General features: G+C 48.5%; 2 protein-coding genes across 2 annotated transcripts in view; one reads left to right on the top strand and one right to left on the bottom strand.

Moving 5' to 3' along the window:
* Positions 1-160: 160 nt before the first annotated feature.
* LOC138364873 (uncharacterized) lies at positions 161-5,163 on the bottom strand. The gene is made up of 2 exons (XM_069324878.1): positions 5,048-5,163; positions 161-1,022 (listed from the first exon to the last, which is right to left on the bottom strand). Exons 1-2 carry the CDS (start codon positions 5,161-5,163, stop codon positions 161-163), a joined length of 978 nt encoding a protein of 325 aa, XP_069180979.1.
* A 104-nt stretch (positions 5,164-5,267) lies between these two features.
* LOC138364872 (uncharacterized) overlaps positions 5,268-20,786 on the top strand; it is a 39,626-nt gene continuing 24,107 nt past the window's right edge. Inside the window, exons 1-2 of the mRNA XM_069324877.1 lie at positions 5,268-5,271; positions 7,671-8,052. Coding sequence (XP_069180978.1) covers positions 5,268-5,271; positions 7,671-8,052 — 386 coding nt within the window. The remainder of the gene's footprint in view (positions 5,272-7,670; positions 8,053-20,786) is intronic.

Raw genomic sequence — 20,786 nt, 5'->3', positions numbered from 1 at the left:
ATGAAGGCCAGTGCTGCTTGAAGCAGTGCTCGGGGGCGGTCTGTCTGGCACCAGGCCACTGACTCGCTTATTGCACGCTGAATTGGTGTTTCACGAATTATTGCTAGTGTGAAAGTCTTCTTTGAGACTTACTCGTTCGAAAAGGTTGAGTTAATTGGGTTTAGGCGTGAGATCGACGAGCGCTGACGGCAGGCGGGGGAGGGCTGTGCTCGGAACGAGCGCTGACGGCAGGCGGTGAGGGCTGTGCTCGGAACGAGCGCTGACGGCAGGCGGGGAGGGCTGTGCTCGGAACGAGCGCTGACGGCAGGCGGGATGGGCTGTGCTCGGAACGAGCGCTGACGGCAGGCGGGGAGGGCTGTGCTCGGAACGAGCGCTGACGGCAGGCGGGGAGGGCTGTGCTCGGAACGAGCGCTGACGGCAGGCGGTGAGGGCTGTGCTCGGAACGAGCGCTGACGGCAGGCGGGGAGGGCTGTGCTCGGAACGAGCGCTGACGGCAGGCGGGATGGGCTGTGCTCGGAACGAGCGCTGACGGCAGGCGGGGAGGGCTGTGCTCGGAACGAGCGCTGACGGCAGGCGGGGAGGGCCGTGTTCGGAACGATCTCTGACGGCGTGCGGTGAGGGCTGTGTTCAGAACGATCTCTGACGGCTTGCGGTGAGGGCTGTGTTCAGAACGAGCGATGACGGCAGGCGGTGAGGGCTGTGTTCGGAACGAGCGATGACGGCAGGCGGGGGAGGGCTGTGTTCGGAACGAGCGATGACGGCAGGCGGCGAGGGCTGTGTTCGGAACGAGCGATGACGGCAGGCGGCGAGGGCTGTGTTCGGAACGAGCGATGACGGCAGGCGGTGAGGGCTGTGTTCGGAACGAGCGATGACGGCAGGCGGTGAGGGCTGTGTTCGGAACGAGCGATGACGGCAGGCGGGGGAGGGCTGTGTTCGGAACGAGCGATGACGGCAGGCGGTGAGGGCTGTGTTCGGAACGAGAGCTGACGGCGGGCGGGGGAGGGCTGTGTTCGGAACGAGAGCTGACGGTATGCGAGCACAGAACTCACCCAGGGTTTATCAATATGGTGGTCGTGCCCTTGACTTTCAGGCAGGTAGTTCCAGGCCTCCGGCTAGGCGGGACGACCCTCACTTTGTACCAGAAAGGTAGGTAGGCTTTGTGTACTTGTTCCTTGCTCCTTTGTACACAGTTCCCCTTTGTGTGTGCGCCAGAACATGCAGGTAAACCTTACACTCGTATTCAGTGGTGGAATTATTGGTGTGACCCAGAAGGAAGCTGTGTGGAAGAAGGAAGGAAGAAGGAAGCTTCTAGCTACTTTCGTCACGCGAAAGTAGCTAGAAGAAATGGTTAAAAGTAGACCAGATAATCTTGTTAGTACAGTGTTACTTCACTGGAGAGACTGAGTTTCTCTCTGTCTGTCTTTTTTTCTCCACGCCCGAACGAAAAGCATTCCTCATTAGAGGCTCCTGTGGGCATGTGTGAAGTAGGTACTCGCCTAATTGTGCTTGCGGGGGTTGAGCTTTGGCTCTTTAGTCCCGCCTCTCAACTGTCAATCAACTGGTGAGGCGAGGTGGCTGGCCCCCAACATGATACAACCACCGCCACCACCACATCACCGTTTACACGTAATCTGCCTCATGAATTGTATAATGCTTTTAATTCACACAACCCATAATGTTTATTGGATGTATTAATGACTATAAATAATGCTCCAGACAAATTTGGCGCACAAACACAAGTCTGTTTTGTTAGATACAGTGGTTGGGAGGGCGGGGGGGGGGGCACTTGACCATTCCCGGTTAGAACATAAGAACAAAGGCAACTGTAGAAGGCCAATTGGCCCATACGAGGCAGCTCCTATCTATAACCACCCAATCCCACTCATATACATGTCCAACCCGCGCTTAAAACAATCGAGGGACCCCACCTCCACCACGTTACGGTGACACGTTACGGTGACATTAGGGTGACATGTACGGGTTATTGTTCTGTCTGTCTCTGTCCACGACGACAGCCCCGCTCCTGTGCCAGGTAAGTCCACTACGGGCTCACCATAGCCCGTGCTACTTGGAACTTTTTTCCTAGTAGCTGAATCTACAACAACTCTGTCCACGAAGGGGTAGTATGGTGTACACTCTACCCCCCCCCCCCTCCCCCTCCGGGAGGTTTGGTGTACACTACAGCATGAGGAGGCGGCGAGGCTGCTCCCTACGCCAGTGATGGGGGGTTGAGAACTGATGCGTGTGATGGATGATTGATGTTAAGATTAAGCCACCCAAGAGGTGGCACGGGCATGAATAGCCCCGTAAAGATGATGCGTGTGAGCAGGACGGAGGTTGTTATGCACATGACTCCATGTGGTTTTTGTGTGGATCAGAGGGGTCAGGGTGACACGCTGAGGGGGGGGGGTCAGGGTGACTCACTGAGGAGGGGGGGTCAGGGTGACACGCTGAGGGGGGGGGGGGGTCAGGGTGACTCGCTGAGGAGGGGGGGGGTCAGGGTGACACGCTGAGGGGGGGGGCAGGGTGACTCGCTGAGGGGGGGTGTCAGGGTGACTCACTGAGGAGGGGGGGGGTCAGGGTGACTCGCTGAGGGGGGGGTCAGGGTGACTCACTGAGGAGGGGGGGGGTCAGGGTGACACGCTGAGGGGGGGGTCAGGGTGACTCGCTGAGGAGGGGGGGGTCAGGGTGACTCACTGAGGAGGGGGGGTCAGGGTGACTCACTGAGGAGGGGGGGGTCAGGGTGACTCACTGAGGAGGGGGGGTCAGAGTGACACACTGAGGAGGGGGAGTCAGAGTGACACACTGAGGAGGGGGGGTCAGGGTGACTCACTGAGGAGGGGGGGTCAGGGTGACTCACTGAGGAGGGGGGGGTCAGGGTGACACTGAGGAGGGGGGGTCAGGGTGACTCACTGAGGGGGGGGTCAGGGTGACTCACTGAGGGGGGGGTCAGGGTGACTCACTGAGGAGGAGGGGGTCAGGGTGACTCACTGAGGAGGGGGGGGTCAGGGTGACTCACTGAGGAGGGGGGGGTCAGGGTGACTCACTGAGGAGGGGGGGGTCAGGGTGACTCACTGAGGAGGGGGGGGTCAGAGTGACACACTGAGGAGGGGGGGTCAGAGTGACACACTGAGGAGGGGGGGGGTCAGAGTGACACACTGAGGAGGGGGGGTCAGGGTGACTCACTGAGGAGGGGGGGTCAGGGTGACTCACTGAGGAGGGGGGGGGGTCAGAGTGACACACTGAGGAGGGGGTTGTCAGGGTGACTCACTGAGGAGGGGGGGTCAGAGTGACACACTGAGGAGGGGGGTCAGAGTGACACACTGAGGAGGGGGGGTCAGGGTGACTCACTGAGGAGGGGGGGGGGTCAGAGTGACACTGAGGAGGGGGGGGGTCAGAGTGACACACTGAGGAGGGGGGGTCAGGGTGACACACTGAGGAGGGGGGGTCAGGGTGACTCACTGAGGAGGGGGGGGTCAGGGTGACACTGAGGAGGGGGGGTCAGGGTGACTCACTGAGGGGGGGGTCAGGGTGACTCACTGAGGAGGAGGGGGTCAGGGTGACTCACTGAGGAGGGGGGGGTCAGGGTGACTCACTGAGGAGGGGGGGTCAGGGTGACTCACTGAGGAGGGGGGGGGTCAGGGTGACTCACTGAGGAGGGGGGGGTCAGAGTGACACACTGAGGAGGGGGGGGTCAGAGTGACACACTGAGGAGGGGGGGGTCAGAGTGACACACTGAGGAGGGGGGGGTCAGAGTGACTCACTGAGGAGGGGGGGTCAGGGTGACTCACTGAGGAGGGGGGGTCAGGGTGACTCACTGAGGAGGGGGGGGTCAGAGTGACACACTGAGGAGGGGGTTGTCAGGGTGACTCACTGAGGAGGGGGGGTCAGAGTGACACACTGAGGAGGGGGGGGGGTCAGGGTGACTCACTGAGGAGGGGGGGTCAGGGTGACTCACTGAGGAGGGGGGGTCAGAGTGACACACTGAGGAGGGGGGGGGGTCAGAGTGACACACTGAGGAGGGGGGGGGTCAGAGTGACACACTGAGGAGGAGGGGGTCAGGGTGACACACTGAGGAGGGGGGGTCAGGGTGACACACTGAGGAGGGGGGGTCAGAGTGACACACTGAGGAGGGGGGGGGGTCAGGGTGACACACTGAGGAGGGGGGGGGGGTCAGGGTGACTCACTGAGGAGGGGGGGTCAGGGTGACTCACTGAGGAGGGGGGGTCAGGGTGACTCACTGAGGAGGGGGGGTCAGAGTGACACACTGAGGAGGGGGGGGTCAGGGTGACACACTGAGGAGGGGGGGTCAGGGTGACACACTGAGGAGGGGGGGGGGTCAGAGTGACACACTGAGGAGGGGGGGGGTCAGGGTGAGACACTGATGGGGGGGGTCAGGGTGACTCACTGAGGGGGGGGGTCAGGGTGACTCACTGAGGAGGGGGGGTCAGGGTGACACACTGAGGAGGGGGGGGGGTCAGAGTGACACACTGAGGAGGGGGGGGGTCAGGGTGACACACTGAGGAGGGGGGGTCAGGGTGACTCACTGAGGAGGGGGGGGGGTCAGGGTGACACACTGAGGGGGGTCATATTTCCATGGGTCAAGGGGGTCAAGTCCATTCCATCCAGTGGTTGACCGCAAAGACGCATACATCAATTTTAACATGCCGTTGAAAATTGCTTAACAGCGTGTTCAAATTGATGAATGTTTCTTTGGGGGTCGACCGCTGGATGGAATGGACTTGGGCCTGAGGACGGGTTGCTGCTCTTGTTGTTTAAGATTCAGCTACTGGGAACAAAAGTTCCCAGCAGCACGGCCTATGGTGAGCCCGTAGTGGACTTATCTGGCACAGGAGCGGGGCTGTAACTTGGTTTTACAGTTGGGAGATGGGTGGTTATGTAGTTTCTTGAGGGTTATCTTGAGGATATCTTGAAATGATTTCGGGGCTTAGCGTCCCCGAGGCCCGGTCCTCGACCAGGCCTCTGTTTTATTACCCTCTGTTTGTACGATGAGCTTAGGTAGGTGGGATACTGTGAGGTGACTTACCTTGAGTGGTTTTTAGGATCAATGTCCCCGCGGCCCGGTCTTTGACTAGACTTCCTGGTTGGTAGTTTGGTGGGCCATGCTGCTTGACACCGCTGCCGGCAACCTGACCAGTGCATTACAACACGGGTGATCTGGTAGCCTGTGAAGGGTTAATAGGTAAGATACAGAGTTGTGGTGACCGTCCAAGAGGAAGCCAAGATTATTGACCCAAGTGGGGTTAATGGGTAAGATACAGAGTTGTGGTGACCGTCCAAGAGGAAGCCAAGATTATTGACCCAAGAGGGGTTAATAGGTAAGATACAGAGTTGTGGTGACCGTCCAAGAGGAAGCCAAGATTATTGACCCAAGTGGGGTTAATAGGTAAGATACAGAGTTGTGGTGACCGTCCAAGAGGAAGCCAAGATTATTGACCAAAGTGGGTGTGGGACGTAGTATGGGAGCGAGGGAGTGTGGCATGTGGCAGGCCATAGTGGCAAGAGAGTGCCAGCTAGGGGCCGGAACACACGTGCGCGCGGTAAAAAGAGCCAGGTAGGGGCCGGAAGACGTGCGCGCGCACGTTTCGCGGCCATCGCTCAGTCGTGGCCGCGACCGCGAGTCGCGCGCACCCATACACTAACCACACTAGTGGAGTCAACGTGTCTGCGAATTTTAGTTGACCAACGCAATCCTTGAATTCTGCAGCAGTGGCCCCGCGCATTGCCCTACAAGTTACATAGAAAGGGTACACAGGTACCACGAGTGGGTGTTTGAGGTGGTTAACGCTATAAAATCATTGAAAACGGCTTGTATCGTGGTCGTTACCACTGAAGTGGCTGAGCTGCATGTCGCATTAAGGCGGTGAAGTGTTGACAGTGGCAGTATAGCACTGCTGAAACTGCACATTCGAACACAGAGGAGTACTTACGAACACGACACTGAATACAGACATCAGAATATTCACACGCGACACTGGAGATAATGAGGAGTGCGTTGGGAAACGGTACTGTGAACATGACTACTAGTATTTTCGAGCGTGTACATATATAAATATGTATATATATATGTATAATAAATATACTTTATATGTGAATATGGCACAGTATTGTGTACGAGCATAACGCTGTGCGAATTTGAGTATGCATGTGCGAACTACTAAAGTCCCGGCCTTATCTGCCTGTACAAACTCTCCACTACCAGGAGAAAGGGGAGAAGTCACTTGCCTTTTGGCGTGCTGGGCGAGCGGCGGCGACTCCTGTTGCCGCCAAGGTACCCAGACTGGGGGCAACTGGTGCGCGCCCTCCTGACGCGGGGGGCTGCGCGCGCTCCTGAAGCAGGGGGGCGCAGCGCACGGGAGCTGGCTGTCCTGTGTTGCTCCTCTGCCACGTGGGTTGACAATGTGTACTCTCCAAGCACCGGTGGTGGTGTGTGGTCTCCTGGAGCCAGGCTTGGGGGGTAGTGGTCTTCTCTGAGAACTCACGGGAGACATCTCCCGTCACGCAGGGTGCAGTCGCACCTCCACAGATCTCCAGTATCAGCTCTTGATACTGGTAATGGCTCAAAAGGGCCACCACTTACGGGTTATTTATGCCCGTGCCACCTCTTGGGTGGCTTAATCTTCATCAGTCATCATCTGAGAACTTGATCGATATATCACAAGGGATGGGATGTGTTTTAAGGATTGTTGAGAGGTGTGTGTGATTTTATATATATATAATATATATATATAATATATATATATAATATAAATCTGTGAATATATTTCAGGGATCAGAAGTGTATTAGATATATTTCAGGGATCACAGATGTAATGGCTATATTTCAGGGATTGTTGATGGAATAATATATACATCCATGGATCAGCAACCCCAGAAATATATCTCTTGGGTGATGGATGGGGTAAGGATATCTTTGACTGACGTTTCATGGCTGTTCATGTTCAACTGTTCTTGTTTCTTCCCCCCCCCTGATAGACAGGAGCAGCTGTCAATGTTCTGGGGGAGGAGGAGGAGGAGGAGGCAGATGATGTTGATCTAAGAGTTGGACGTCTTGAAAATAGCTGAAGCTAAGATAGCGTAACTGATGTGACTGGTGAATGATTAATAAAAAAAAAATGATTTAAATTAACTTGAAGTGGAAGTATTGAACTAGTGACTTGAAGTGGAATGATTCGGTTTGTATTGGCCAAGTGAAGTCAATCACTTGAAGTGGACGGAATCGAGCAGTTTAGAGTTCAGCGAAGCCGAAGGAATTCAGTTGGTGACAATGAAACACGAATCAAGACTGGAGGACGACGATTCCAGGTTGACGAACTAAGACTGGAGGACGACGATTCCAGGTTGACGAACTAAGACTGGAGGACGACGATTCCAGGTTGACGAACTAAGACTGGAGGACGACGATTCCAGGTTGACGAACTAAGACTGGAGGACGACGATTCCAGGTTGACGAACTAAGACTGGAGGACGACGATTCCAGGTTGACGAACTAAGACTGGAGGACGACGATTCCAGGTTGACGAACTAAGACTGGAGGACGACGATTCCAGGTTGACGAACTAAGACTGGAGGACGACGATTCCAGGTTGACGAACTCTGAACGGGCCGTGGAGGAACAGCAGGATACAACCTCTGCTCTCCTTGCCCAGTCCTGCTCACGGGCAAGCGGTCTAGTGTGAGGGGCAAGCCGTCTAGTGTGAGGGGCAAGCCGTCTAGTGTGAGGGGCAAGCGGTCTAGTGTGAGGGGCAAGCGGTCTAGTGTGAGGGGCAAGCGGTCTAGTGTGAGGGGCAAGCGGTCTAGTGTGAGGGGCAAGCGGTCTAGTGTGAGGGGCAAGCGGTCTAGTGTGAGGGGCAAGCCGTCTAGTGTGAGGGGCAAGCCGTCTAGTGTGAGGGGCAAGCCGTCTAGTGTGAGGGGCAAGCCGTCTAGTGTGAGGGGCAAGCCGTCTAGTGTGAGGGGCAAGCCGTCTAGTGTGAGGGGCAAGCCGTCTAGTGTGAGGGGCAAGCCGTCTAGTGTGAGGGGCAAGCCAAGAAGGTCTGGAGGGGTTGAGAGAGAGAGAGAGAAGGGGAGAGAGGTCCGCCTCGCACCAAGGATTACCTTCCTGCCTGGCCTCCTGCCACAGTGATGCGGGGTTTGAGAGGTATAGAAATATTAGTGTGTTTGTGTGTAACTCATTCCAGTGATTCGTGGAGCTGAAGGTAGTGACTCACGACGTCTGCGGTGAGTATTTGATAACATTTGAGTTAGTGAACAAATTGTAGTGTTCTGTAGTGCTTTGTGTAAGACATAATGTTTTATGGTTAAGTTGACAGTTACAGTTTAAATTTAACATTCGGATTTGTTTTAAATCATATGTTTTTATTATGGTTAAATTTGTCAATTTTATTTAGTTAATAAATGTATACTTTGGACATTCCTCAAAACAACACAGTTTGTGCAGCCGTGTGTGTGCGTGCGTGCGTGTGTAATTACCTAAGTGTAGTTACAGAATGAGAGCTACGCTCGTGGTGTCCCGTCTTCCCAGTACTCTGTCGTATATCGCTTTGATACTACTGTACTGACGCTTTGGCCTCCACCACCTTTTCACTTAGTTTGTTCCAACCGTCTACCACTCGGCAAAAGAACTGGTATAATATATTTTTCAGCACTTCTATTTTCTTGGCTTGAACCGTGTCTATTCCAGTTGCTGCATATTCCAAGTTAGGTCTCACAAAAGTCATGAACAGTTTCTTTAGTATCTCACCATCCATATAATTAAAAGCCAGTGTAATGTTGGAAAGCGACGCATACGCTTAAGGCACTACGGGCTCACCATAGCCCGTGCTACTTGGAACTCTGTTCCAGGTAGCGAATCTTTAACAACAACATCCTCTCACAATGTTTTTTGTATTCCTCTGGCGACAGCTTGCTATCCAAAACCATCTCCAGGTCTCGTTCTTTATTAGAGTTCTGTAATTCCTTTGCACATAATTTGTAAGTTGTGTGTGGTCTATTTTCTCCGATTCCACATTCTACAACATGGCATTTATTCACATTGAATTCCATTTGCCACTTGACGCTCCAAGCACTTACTTTATCTAGATCAATTTGAAGGGCATTACAGTCGTCCGTCGTCGTAATGGCTTGGTGCTTTCCCCTTGATAGTTTCCTTCCTTCCTATCTTCCCCAGTATCTTAAACGATCTACCAGAAGGAAATCAGAATTATGTAGAGGATGAACATTACTGGTGCAAGCACTGAACCCTGTGGTACTCCGCTAGTAACACTCCTCCAGCCATATACAGTACGTTGTCTCTGATTATCACCCTCATCTGTCTGTCAGTTAGAAAAATTTTCATCCCTGTCAAGTCTCCCTGTCACCCCTCCAGCATGTTCCAGTTTCCAGAACAACCTCATGGGTATTAACTGTTTACTATTTGTGTCTGCAGAATCGAGCTATTAGCTCTTGGACTCCTGCCTTTCTAACCAATATTTTTATTCTATTAAATCAACTACTTGTATTTTTCTCACTCACATATATATATATATATATATATATATATATATATATATATATATATATATATATATATATATATAATATATATATATATATATATATATATATATATATATATGACGGTAACGCGTTGGTGTTCGGCTGTTTAAGGCTAGGGGTATGGCCTCGTCACATAGTTATAAAAAAAAATAGAAAATACTGGAACTTCGTCTGTGGTAAGGTAAGGAGAAGACACACAAAACACAAGTAAACTTTAACAATGAAATTTTAATTACGTTAATTAAATCAAAACATGAATAAAATGCACAAACAAATTCTTATAATAAAATCAATCAAAATAATAAGAATAATTAGATGACACAATGAAAAGTTACGTTAAGGCAAAATAACAAGAAGTGCAATATACAAGTAAATGGGAAGGTGCTGGAATATTGGCTTTAAGCCACCACTTCTCTCAGTACACGCTAGCGTCTAGCCGGGAGGAGTGGTGACAACGAGAGCACTGAACATTCTGAGGTAGGAGGTTGGGGCGACCCCAGACATCAAGTAGTATGGGGGGGCGAGTGCAGGTGCAGCCAGACCGGCGACCAATCAGCGGAGCCGGTAGCGATCAACATGTAGTTTGGTGGTTTGAGTCCGAACAGGTGGCTGGCTGCATATGTTTTGCTCACCCTGGCAAGCCTTGCTGGTGTTGTTGTTGTTGTTGGACATGTCTTCCATAGTCGTTTTATATAATTTCAACGACGTGTTTGTGGAGGGAAGAGCAGGCTCAATCTCTTGAAGGAGATTATTGTCACAATATATAATATATATATATATATAATATATATATATAATATATATATATATAATATATATATATATAATATATATATAATATATATATATATAATATATATATATATATATATATATATATATATATATATATATATATATATATATTAGTATATTTTGGTAGCAGTCTTTCCTGTAGACATATTTTATTAAATATGACCGAAAAAGTAAGATTAATAATTCTAACACGAATTTTCTCAATCTTTCGTACATTATGCTTCACTGTTGGAGGTAAATCAAAAATCACTTCTCCAAAATTCATTTTTATTTCTAGTCTGACGCGACACGGGCGCGTTTCGTAAAACTTATTACATTTTCAAAGACTTCACAAATACACAACTGATTAGAACTTGCGTTTCCCTGATTTTATATCTACATTTGAGTGAGGTGGGAAGGGTGATGTGGCATTACATTTGAGTAAGGTGGGAAGGATGATGTGGCATTAGAGGATATTAATAGGGTATTAAAAGTATCAACACAAGACAGAACACGAAACAATGGATATTGAATAGAAGTGTTTGTAGAAAGCCTATTGGTCCATATTTCTTGATGCTTCTATATTGGAGCGGAGTCTTGAGGTGGGTAGAATATAGTTGTGCAATAATTGGCTGTTGATTGCTGGTGTTGACTTCTTGATGTGTAGTGCCTCGCAAACGTCTAGCCGCCTGCTATCGCTGTATCTATCGATGATTTCTGTGTTGTTTACTAGGATTTCTCTGGCGATGGTTTGGTTATGGGAAGAGATTATATGTTCCTTAATGGAGCCCTGTTGTTTATGCATCGTTAAACGCCTAGAAAGAGATGTTGTTGTCTTGCCTATATACTGGGTTTTTTGGAGCTTACAGTCTCCAAGTGGGCATTTGAAGGCATAGACGACGTTAGTCTCTTTTAAAGCGTTCTGTTTCGTGTCTGGAGAGTTTCTCATGAGTAGGCTGGCCGTTTTTCTGGTTTTATAGTAAATCGTCAGTTGTATCCTCTGATTTTTGTCTGTAGGGATAACGTTTCTATTAACAATATCTTTCAGGACCCTTTCCTCTGTTTTATGAGCTGTGGAAAAGAAGTTCCTGTAAAATAGTCTAATAGGGGGTATAGGTGTTGTGTTAGTTGTCTCTTCGGAGGTTGCATGGCTTTTCACTTTCCTTCTTATGATGTCTTCGATGAAACCATTGGAGAAGCCGTTATTGACTAGAACCTGCCTTACCCTACAGAGTTCTTCGTCGACTTGCTTCCATTCTGAGCTGTGGCTGAGAGCACGGTCGACGTATGCGTTAACAACACTCCTCTTGTACCTGTCAGGGCAGTCGCTGTTGGCATTTAGGCACATTCCTATGTTTGTTTCCTTTGTGTAGACTGCAGTGTGGAAACCTCCGCCCTTTTCCATGACTGTTACATCTAGAAAAGGCAGCTTCCCATCCTTTTCCGTCTCGTAAGTGAAACGCAGCACGGAACTCTGCTCAAATGCCTCCTTCAGCTCCTGCAGATGTCTGACATCAGGTACCTGTGTAAAAATGTCAACATACCTGCAGTATATGGCCGGTTTCAAGTTCATGTCGACTAAGACTTTTTGCTCGATGGTACCCATGTAGAAGTTTGCAAACAGGACACCTAGGGGAGAACCCATAGCGACCCCATCTACTTGCTTATACATGTGCCCATCCGGGCTCAAGAAGGGTGCCTCTTTAGTACAAGCTTGGAGTAGTTTCCTCAGAATACTTTCTGGCATGTCAAGAGGAGTACAGGCTGGATCACGATACACTCTGTCGGCTATCATTCCGATTGTCTCGTCCACAGGTACGTTGGTAAACAGCGATTCTACGTCCAACGAGGCTCTTATCCCTGTGGCCCGTGCGCCCCGCAGTAAGTCCACAAATTCCTTTGGAGACTTCAGGCTGAAGGCGCAAGGAACATAAGGAGTCAGCAGGCCGTTGAGTCGCTTCGCCAATCTGTACGTGGGTGTGGGTATCTGGCTAATGATTGGCCGAAGTGGGTTTCCAGGCTTGTGCGTCTTGACATTTCCATACGCATATCCAGGTTTATATTCCCCAATGATCTTTGGCAGGTGGAGTCCGGATTTCTTGGCGTTCACAGTTTCGATCAGTTTGTTGACCTTTGCTTTTAATTCGGCTGTAGTGTCCTTCGTTACCCTTTGGAACTTAGTTTGGTCAGAGAGTATGATGTTCATTTTCGCCAGATATTCGTCTTTTTTAAGAATGACATATATTGGCGACTTGTCACCTCTCCTGACAACTATCTCCTTGTTCTCACGAAGGCTTTTAGCTGCCGCTCTAAGCTCGGGGGACAGTATGGTGCTTCTGTAGTTGCCTCGATTCTTTCCTCCTTCTGCAATAAGTTCAGCTTGTAAGGTATCTTTGGTAGTGACCTTCTTTTGTGTCTCGAGGTCGAATATGTCGTCCAACAGAATTTCCAACTCCACTTTCCGGGCCATTTCACTCGGTCTGGACATAACATGACAGTTTATGCCCAGATTTAGGAGAGTGACTTGGTCCTCAGTGAGGTTAATTCCTGCAAGGTTCAGGAAGCCATTTCTTGGTCGTGGAATTGCCATAGGTCCTCCATATAATTCCACGACCAAGAAATGGCTTCCTGAACCTTGCAGGAATTAACCTCACTGAGGACCAAGTCACTCTCCTAAATCTGGGCATAAACTGTCATGTTATGTCCAGACCGAGTGAAATGGCCCGGAAAGTGGAGTTGGAAATTCTGTTGGACGACATATTCGACCTCGAGACACAAAAGAAGGTCACTACCAAAGATACCTTACAAGCTGAACTTATTGCAGAAGGAGGAAAGAATCGAGGCAACTACAGAAGCACCATACTGTCCCCCGAGCTTAGAGCGGCAGCTAAAAGCCTTCGTGAGAACAAGGAGATAGTTGTCAGGAGAGGTGACAAGTCGCCAATATATGTCATTCTTAAAAAAGACGAATATCTGGCGAAAATGAACATCATACTCTCTGACCAAACTAAGTTCCAAAGGGTAACGAAGGACACTACAGCCGAATTAAAAGCAAAGGTCAACAAACTGATCGAAACTGTGAACGCCAAGAAATCCGGACTCCACCTGCCAAAGATCATTGGGGAATATAAACCTGGATATGCGTATGGAAATGTCAAGACGCACAAGCCTGGAAACCCACTTCAGCCAATCATTAGCCAGATACCCACACCCACGTACAGATTGGCGAAGCGACTCAACGGCCTGCTGACTCCTTATGTTCCTTGCGCCTTCAGCCTGAAGTCTCCAAAGGAATTTGTGGACTTACTGCGGGGCGCACGGGCCACAGGGATAAGAGCCTCGTTGGACGTAGAATCGCTGTTTACCAACGTACCTGTGGACGAGACAATCGGAATGATAGCCGACAGAGTGTATCGTGATCAAGCTTGTACTAAAGAGGCACCCTTCTTGAGCCCGGATGGGCACATGTATAAGCAAGTAGATGGGGTCGCTATGGGTTCTCCCCTAGGTGTCCTGTTTGCAAACTTCTACATGGGTACCATCGAGCAAAAAGTCTTAGTCGACATGAACTTGAAACCGGCCATATACTGCAGGTATGTTGACGACATTTTTACACAGGTACCTGATGTCAGACATCTGCAGGAGCTGAAGGAGGCATTTGAGCAGAGTTCCGTGCTGCGTTTCACTTACGAGACGGAAAAGGATGGGAAGCTGCCTTTTCTAGATGTAACAGTCATGGAAAAGGGCGGAGGTTTCCACACTGCAGTCTACACAAAGGAAACAAACATAGGAATGTGCCTAAATGCCAACAGCGACTGCCCTGACAGGTACAAGAGGAGTGTTGTTAACGCATACGTCGACCGTGCTCTCAGCCACAGCTCAGAATGGAAGCAAGTCGACGAAGAACTCTGTAGGGTAAGGCAGGTTCTAGTCAATAACGGCTTCTCCAATGGTTTCATCGAAGACATCATAAGAAGGAAAGTGAAAAGCCATGCAACCTCCGAAGAGACAACTAACACAACACCTATACCCCCTATTAGACTATTTTACAGGAACTTCTTTTCCACAGCTCATAAAACAGAGGAAAGGGTCCTGAAAGATATTGTTAATAGAAACGTTATCCCTACAGACAAAAATCAGAGGATACAACTGACGATTTACTATAAAACCAGAAAAACGGCCAGCCTACTCATGAGAAACTCTCCAGACACGAAACAGAACGCTTTAAAAGAGACTAACGTCGTCTATGCCTTCAAATGCCCACTTGGAGACTGTAAGCTCCAAAAAACCCAGTATATAGGCAAGACAACAACATCTCTTTCTAGGCGTTTAACGATGCATAAACAACAGGGCTCCATTAAGGAACATATAATCTCTTCCCATAACCAAACCATCGCCAGAGAAATCCTAGTAAACAACACAGAAATCATCGATAGATACAGCGATAGCAGGCGGCTAGACGTTTGCGAGGCACTACACATCAAGAAGTCAACACCAGCAATCAACAGCCAATTATTGCACAACTATATTCTACCCACCTCAAGACTCCGCTCCAATATAGAAGCATCAAGAAATATGGACCAATAGGCTTTCTACAAACACTTCTATTCAATATCCATTGTTTCGTGTTCTGTCTTGTGTTGATACTTTTAATACCCTATTAATATCCTCTAATGCCACATCATCCTTCCCACCTTACTCAAATGTAATGCCACATCACCCTTCCCACCTCACTCAAATGTAGATATAAAATCAGGGAAACGCAAGTTCTAATCAGTTGTGTATTTGTGAAGTCTTTGAAAATGTAATAAGTTTTACGAAACGCGCCCGTGTCGCGTCAGACTAGAAATAAAAATGAATTTTGGAGAAGTGATTTTTGATTTACCTCCAACAGTGAAGCATAATGTACGAAAGATTGAGAAAATTCGTGTTAGAATTATTAATCTTACTTTTTCGGTCATATTTAATAAAATATATATATATATATATATATATATAATTAGTGTACCTGGGTAAATAGGTACCTGGGAGTTAGACAGCTGCTACGGGCTGCTTCCTGGGGGGGGGGGGGGGTTGGAAAAAAAATAGTAGTTAGTAACAGTTTAGAGGCGGGCCGAAAGGGCAGAGCTCATCCCCGGCAATCACAACTAGGTGAATACATACACACACCCAAGAAGCAACCCGTAGCAGCTGTCTAACTCCCAGGTACCTTTTTACTGCTAGGTAAAGAAGTACATCAGGGTGAAAGCAGCTCTGTCCATTTGTTTCTACCTCCGCCGGAAATCGAACCCGGGCCGTTAGGACTACGACCTCCAAGCGCTATCCACTCAGCCGGAAGGCCCCTCGTTGATGATTGCCATGGCCATTACTCTCTAGGTGTTCAACCCATTTGGCTTTAACTAGTGTTTCTAGTGTGTTAACCACCACGCTTGTTAATGATATAGGTCTATAGTTTATACAGGTTCCTCTCGACTACCATTTTTATAGATTGGTACCATGTTTTCCGTTTTCCATATATCTGCTTAAATTCCTGTGCATAAGGATGTCTGGAATATTAATTGGAGTGGAATGCTCAGCTCGGTTGCACATTCTCGCAGTACCCAAGGTGAAACTCCATCAGGTCCAACTGCTTTATTTCTTCCTAACCCCTAAACTAAGCACATCAGTTTAGTGACGTCGTGAACGCTTGAGAGGACGGGCTGAATATGAAGCCCGTTGCTAATACAGCCCAAATGTAAAATGCTTAGCCTATTGAACATGGGTTTTCAGTTCTAGAGTCCATTATGTGACTAACGTTTTTACTGTCACTCACGGGATGTGGCGCCCGTAATACAGCCCGGACTCCTAAGGTGTCCCAACGTCAACAAAACGGTCAATTTAAAGTGTCCTTTCCTAACCTACCAGAGGACCCAAAACAGAAAACGAGACAATACGTCACTTTCGCGATCACCTTTCATTTTCTAGTACAATTGTTGGGCGTACGTAACGCATACGAGCGAAATTCGACGTTCTCTGTTAGAGGACAGGTTGCATAATGAAGGCACTAAGATTGATTGATTGGTTGATAAAGATTAAGCCACCCAAAAGGTAGCACGGGCATGAATAGCCCGTAAGTGGAGGCTCTTTGGAGCCATTACCAGTACCAATAGCTGGTACACTGGAGGAACTAAACCGCAACTGGTCAAATATAGGTAACCGGCCGCTGTAGAATATCTAACTTCCTAGAAAGATGGGATCTAGGTGCCAGGGAGTAAGGAAGTAGTAAGGAGAGCAATGGTCGTATCTGGGAGCATGTGGTTGGTGGGAGAATGTACACGGGAGCGGGAGAATGTGAGCCCTTCCGTGGCTGCCAGGTCTGGTTGTGGTGGCCCGGGTGATGGCTCTCAACACCTCGGCCTTTCCTCGAGTGTGCTCTAATGAGTCTCTCATCCATTTTACGAGTGTCCTTTGTACTCTTGGGAAGATTCCAACCCGTCCTCCTAATAGAACGTCGCATTTTGACGTAAACTTTACTTAAGGCCACATTGTGATGGGCCAGAGCCGGTCTGCCGAGCGGACAGGACGCTGCACTTGTGATCCTGTGGTTCCGGGTTCGATCCCGGGCGCCGACAAGAAACAATGGGCAGAGTTTCTTTCACCCTATGCCCCTGTTACCTAGCAGTAAAATAGGTACCTGGGTGTTAGTTAGCTGTCACGGGCTGCTTCCTGGGGGTGGAGGCCTGGTCGAGGACCGGGCCGCGGGGACACTAAAGCCTCGAAATCATCTGAAGATAACCTCAAGATTGTTGTACGAGAGAATGATAGCGGCTCGCGAAATTGACATATCGTCATGTTTCCTATAGAGTCGTCTGGTTGGTTAGCATGTGGACACTTTAGTACGACAATTTCTTGACGTTGGGAAACCTTAGACTGAATGATTCTGGGCGATAAAGTATGGAGGAGTAGGCGACCTTGTACTCGCCTAGTTGTGCTTGTGGGGGTTGAGCTCTGGCTCTTTGGTCCCGCCTCTTAACTATCAATCAACTGTTGTACAGATTCCTGAGCCTACTGGGCTTTATCATATCTACATTTGAAACTGTATATGGAGTCAGCCTCCACCACATAACTTCCTAATGCATTCCACCTGTTAACTACTCTGACGCTGAAAATGTTCTTTCTAATGTCTCTGTGGATGATTTGGGTACTCGGCTTCCACCTGTGTCCCCTTGTGAGTGTACCACCCGTGTTATAAATAATTGGAGCTTGTGGGAGGATAGTGATGGAGTCGGGATGAAAGGGATAGTCACGATGGAAGTGTGTGAACAAATCCACGAGGGCCTTTTGATATATCACGTTATTGTGATTTCTGTGTGTATGTGTGTGTGTGTGTGTATGGAAGTGTGTGTTATATAATAAGTGTGAGAGATGTATTATTTAGACGTTTCCTTGTGGGACACGATGCGTTGCGACGTTGGTACAGGAGTGTATTGTATGCCAGATAATACGGATTCTCTAGTCTGTGTAGGTTAGCATGACCATCCCGAGGCCAGAATACAACCAACTTGCGAGACTACAATATTTCGTCCCCAAGTTGCGCTGGCAGCGTCTCGTCAGCACATGTTTCCTTTCATCCCCAGTCAGCAGGGCAGAGGGAGGCGATAACGTGCGAATCTTCACCAATTCTGGGGAGTTGGCCTGAAGCTCGGTGGAGTGTGGGGCTGGCACCCTCATGGCCTCCTGGCACTCCCCAGCGACGACGGCTGGAGATCACCACCTCACTGGAGTGTCAATAAACCCGGCATTAGCCTAAACGTGCGATTATTGACCCCTGTTCCCCCCATCGAGGTTTTAAGAGACTCATCGTTCCTCGGCTTCTGTCACGGGAGACATCTCCCGTCACGCAGGGTGCAGTCGCACCTCCACAGATCTCATCTCATCTCAGTATCAGCTCTTGATACAGAGCTGATACTGGTAATGGCTCCAAACGGCCACCACTTACGGGCTATTCATGCCCGTGCCACCTTTTGGGTGGCTTAATCTTCATTAATCAATCATCAGCTTCTATGGTTACATGCGCACAATCACACGCAAGCACTGTATATCCCAGGACATACACGCTCAGTTGTATAATAGTTTATTGTAATTATTTATGGTAGTAATATACATTTGCAGTATTAATGGTAGTATTTATCTTGAGAATATTCCTTATTATTTGTATTGAGACGCTTATTTTTATAGCAACCGGGTTAACCTAAATATCTATGTCCTGTTAGAAAATTAAAAAAAGTTTAATAAGACATTCCCGTAGCGTAAACTAAGCTTTTGAAAAACGTTTCATTTTAAGTTTTGCCCCATGGGGGCGAGTTTATTGGGCAGCGCCACTCATCCTGTGAGTGGACACACCGCCATAGTGACAGTATTGGGCAGCGCCACTCATCCTGTGAGTGGACACACCGCCATAGTGACAGTATTGGGCAGCGCCACTCGTCCTGTGAGTGGACACACCGCCATAGTGACAGTATTGGGCAGCGCCACTCGTCCTGTGAGTGGACACACCGCCATAGTGACAGTATTGGGCAGCGCCACTCGTCCTGTGAGTGGACACACCGCCATAGTGACAGTATTGGGCAGCGCCACTCGTCCTGTGAGTGGACACACCGCCATAGTGACAGTATTGGGCAGCGCCACTCGTCCTGTGAGTGGACACACCGCCATAGTGACAGTATTGGGCAGCGCCACTCGTCCTGTGAGTGGACGAGTGGCGCTGCCCAATACTGTCACTATGGCGGTGTGTCCACTAGGTCGGTCAGGTGAAGTCACAGTGAGAGGTTGTGTTAACCGGAGCTCCTGAGTGTTGTTATATTATCATAGCAAATATGGAAGTTGTAGTGAAGGACCTGGTGACTCTAGTGGGAGCCCTGAGGACAGAGTTGGACTCTCTGCGGGAGGAGGTGCGTCAGCTTAAAAAACAACGAGAAGTAACGAAGGAGGAGACCAGCAGTAAAGGGACCTCGTCTTGGAGAGTTGCGAAAGACAGGGGCCTTAAGAAGACTTTGATAAAGCCGCCTTCAAACGCCATAGCAACTTCAAATTCATTTGACGTTTTGGAGGACGAGTGCTGTGGAGAGACTGTGGATCGCGCAAAAGGGAAAGCAACGAAGAGAAAGGAAGCGCAGGCCCCTCAGAAAGTAAAGGAAGTACCTAAGCAAACATTAGTTGTGGGAGATTCCCAGATAAGGTATTTGGATAGAACGTTTTGTGCTAGAGATAGGGGGAACAGGTTAAGGGTTTGCTATCCCGGAGCTGGCATTGGTGATATTATAAACAACATGAATGATATTATGGCTGGTAATGGGAACAATCCCATTATTTGCATTAGCGTGGGAGGAAATGATGTTGGTCGAGTCAGGAGTGAGGAACTGATTCAGAGGTATAAAACAGCCATAGAGTTAGTTAGGAGCAAGGGAGGAATCCCGATCATATGTGGCATTCTTCCAAGAAAGGGAGTGGGAAATGAATGGATATCGAGGGCACTTGGTGTCAATTGCCGGCTGGAAAGATATTGCAAATCAAATGCAATATCTTTCATAGACAACTGGGAACACTTCTATGGAAGAAATGAAATGTATGCTCGTGATGGGGTGCATCTATCGAGAGCTGGGGTTGTTGCTGTTGCGAACTCGCTAGAAGAAGTGGTTAGAGGTGTTTGTTTGGGTTTAAACTGTTAGTAGATAGAGGTATGGGAATTGATTTGGAGGAAGGAGGTAATAAAAGTATGTGTTTGTGGGAGAAAGGAATTGGCAAAACGATCAGGGAAAGAGAAGGTCCGCAAAATAACAATTCACTTAGGGTATATTACACTAACAGTAGAAGTCTAAGAAATAAAATTAACGAATTAAATGCTCTTGTCTGCACAGAAAAAATAGATATTATTGCACTTACCGAAACGTGGATGAATGTAGAAAATAGAGAACTATTAGCTGAATATCAAATATATGGATTTAAACTATTTCACACTGATAGATATATTAGACGAGGAGGTGGAGTAGCCATATATGTTAGGGACAATTTGAAATGTAGTCTCAAAGAGGGAATCAAAACAGAGCCACACACAGAAACTATTTGGATTGAATTAAACGAAAAAGCTAATAATATTATAATAGGAGTAATATATAGGCCACCAAATTTAGACAGAATGGAAGCAAAGCATCTATGGGATGAAATATCTAGAGCATCTAGATCTAACAGTATTTATGTCATGGGTGACTTTAATTTTAGCGGAATAAACTGGTTGAACAAAACAGGGAATAGTGAAGCAGAAGATTTTCTAGAATTAGTTGACGATTGCTTTCTTACGCAACACATTAAGGAACCAACACGGGAAAATAATATTTTAGATTTAGTGTTAACTAACAGGGAAACGCAAATTAATGACATCGAAATAGGGAGTGAGCTAGGGAGCAGTGATCACAAAGAAA

This window comes from Procambarus clarkii, chromosome 15 (genome assembly GCF_040958095.1).
Source record: "Procambarus clarkii isolate CNS0578487 chromosome 15, FALCON_Pclarkii_2.0, whole genome shotgun sequence".
In the NCBI taxonomy this organism is placed as follows: Eukaryota; Metazoa; Arthropoda; class Malacostraca; order Decapoda; family Cambaridae; genus Procambarus; species Procambarus clarkii.
The sequence above is the reverse complement of the archived record's forward strand: the minus strand, read 5'-3'. Positions and strand labels throughout refer to the sequence as shown.

Bases quoted from the DNA above. Each gene is read 5' to 3' on its own strand.
- LOC138364873 (XM_069324878.1), bottom strand. From the start codon at position 5,163: ATGCACTGGTCAGGTTGCCGGCAGCGGTGTCAAGCAGCATGGCCCACC. The intron at 1,023-5,047 runs GTAAGTCACCTC...GCATACCGTCAG, and splicing joins GATCCTAAAAACCACTCAAG to CTCTCGTTCCGAACACAGCC.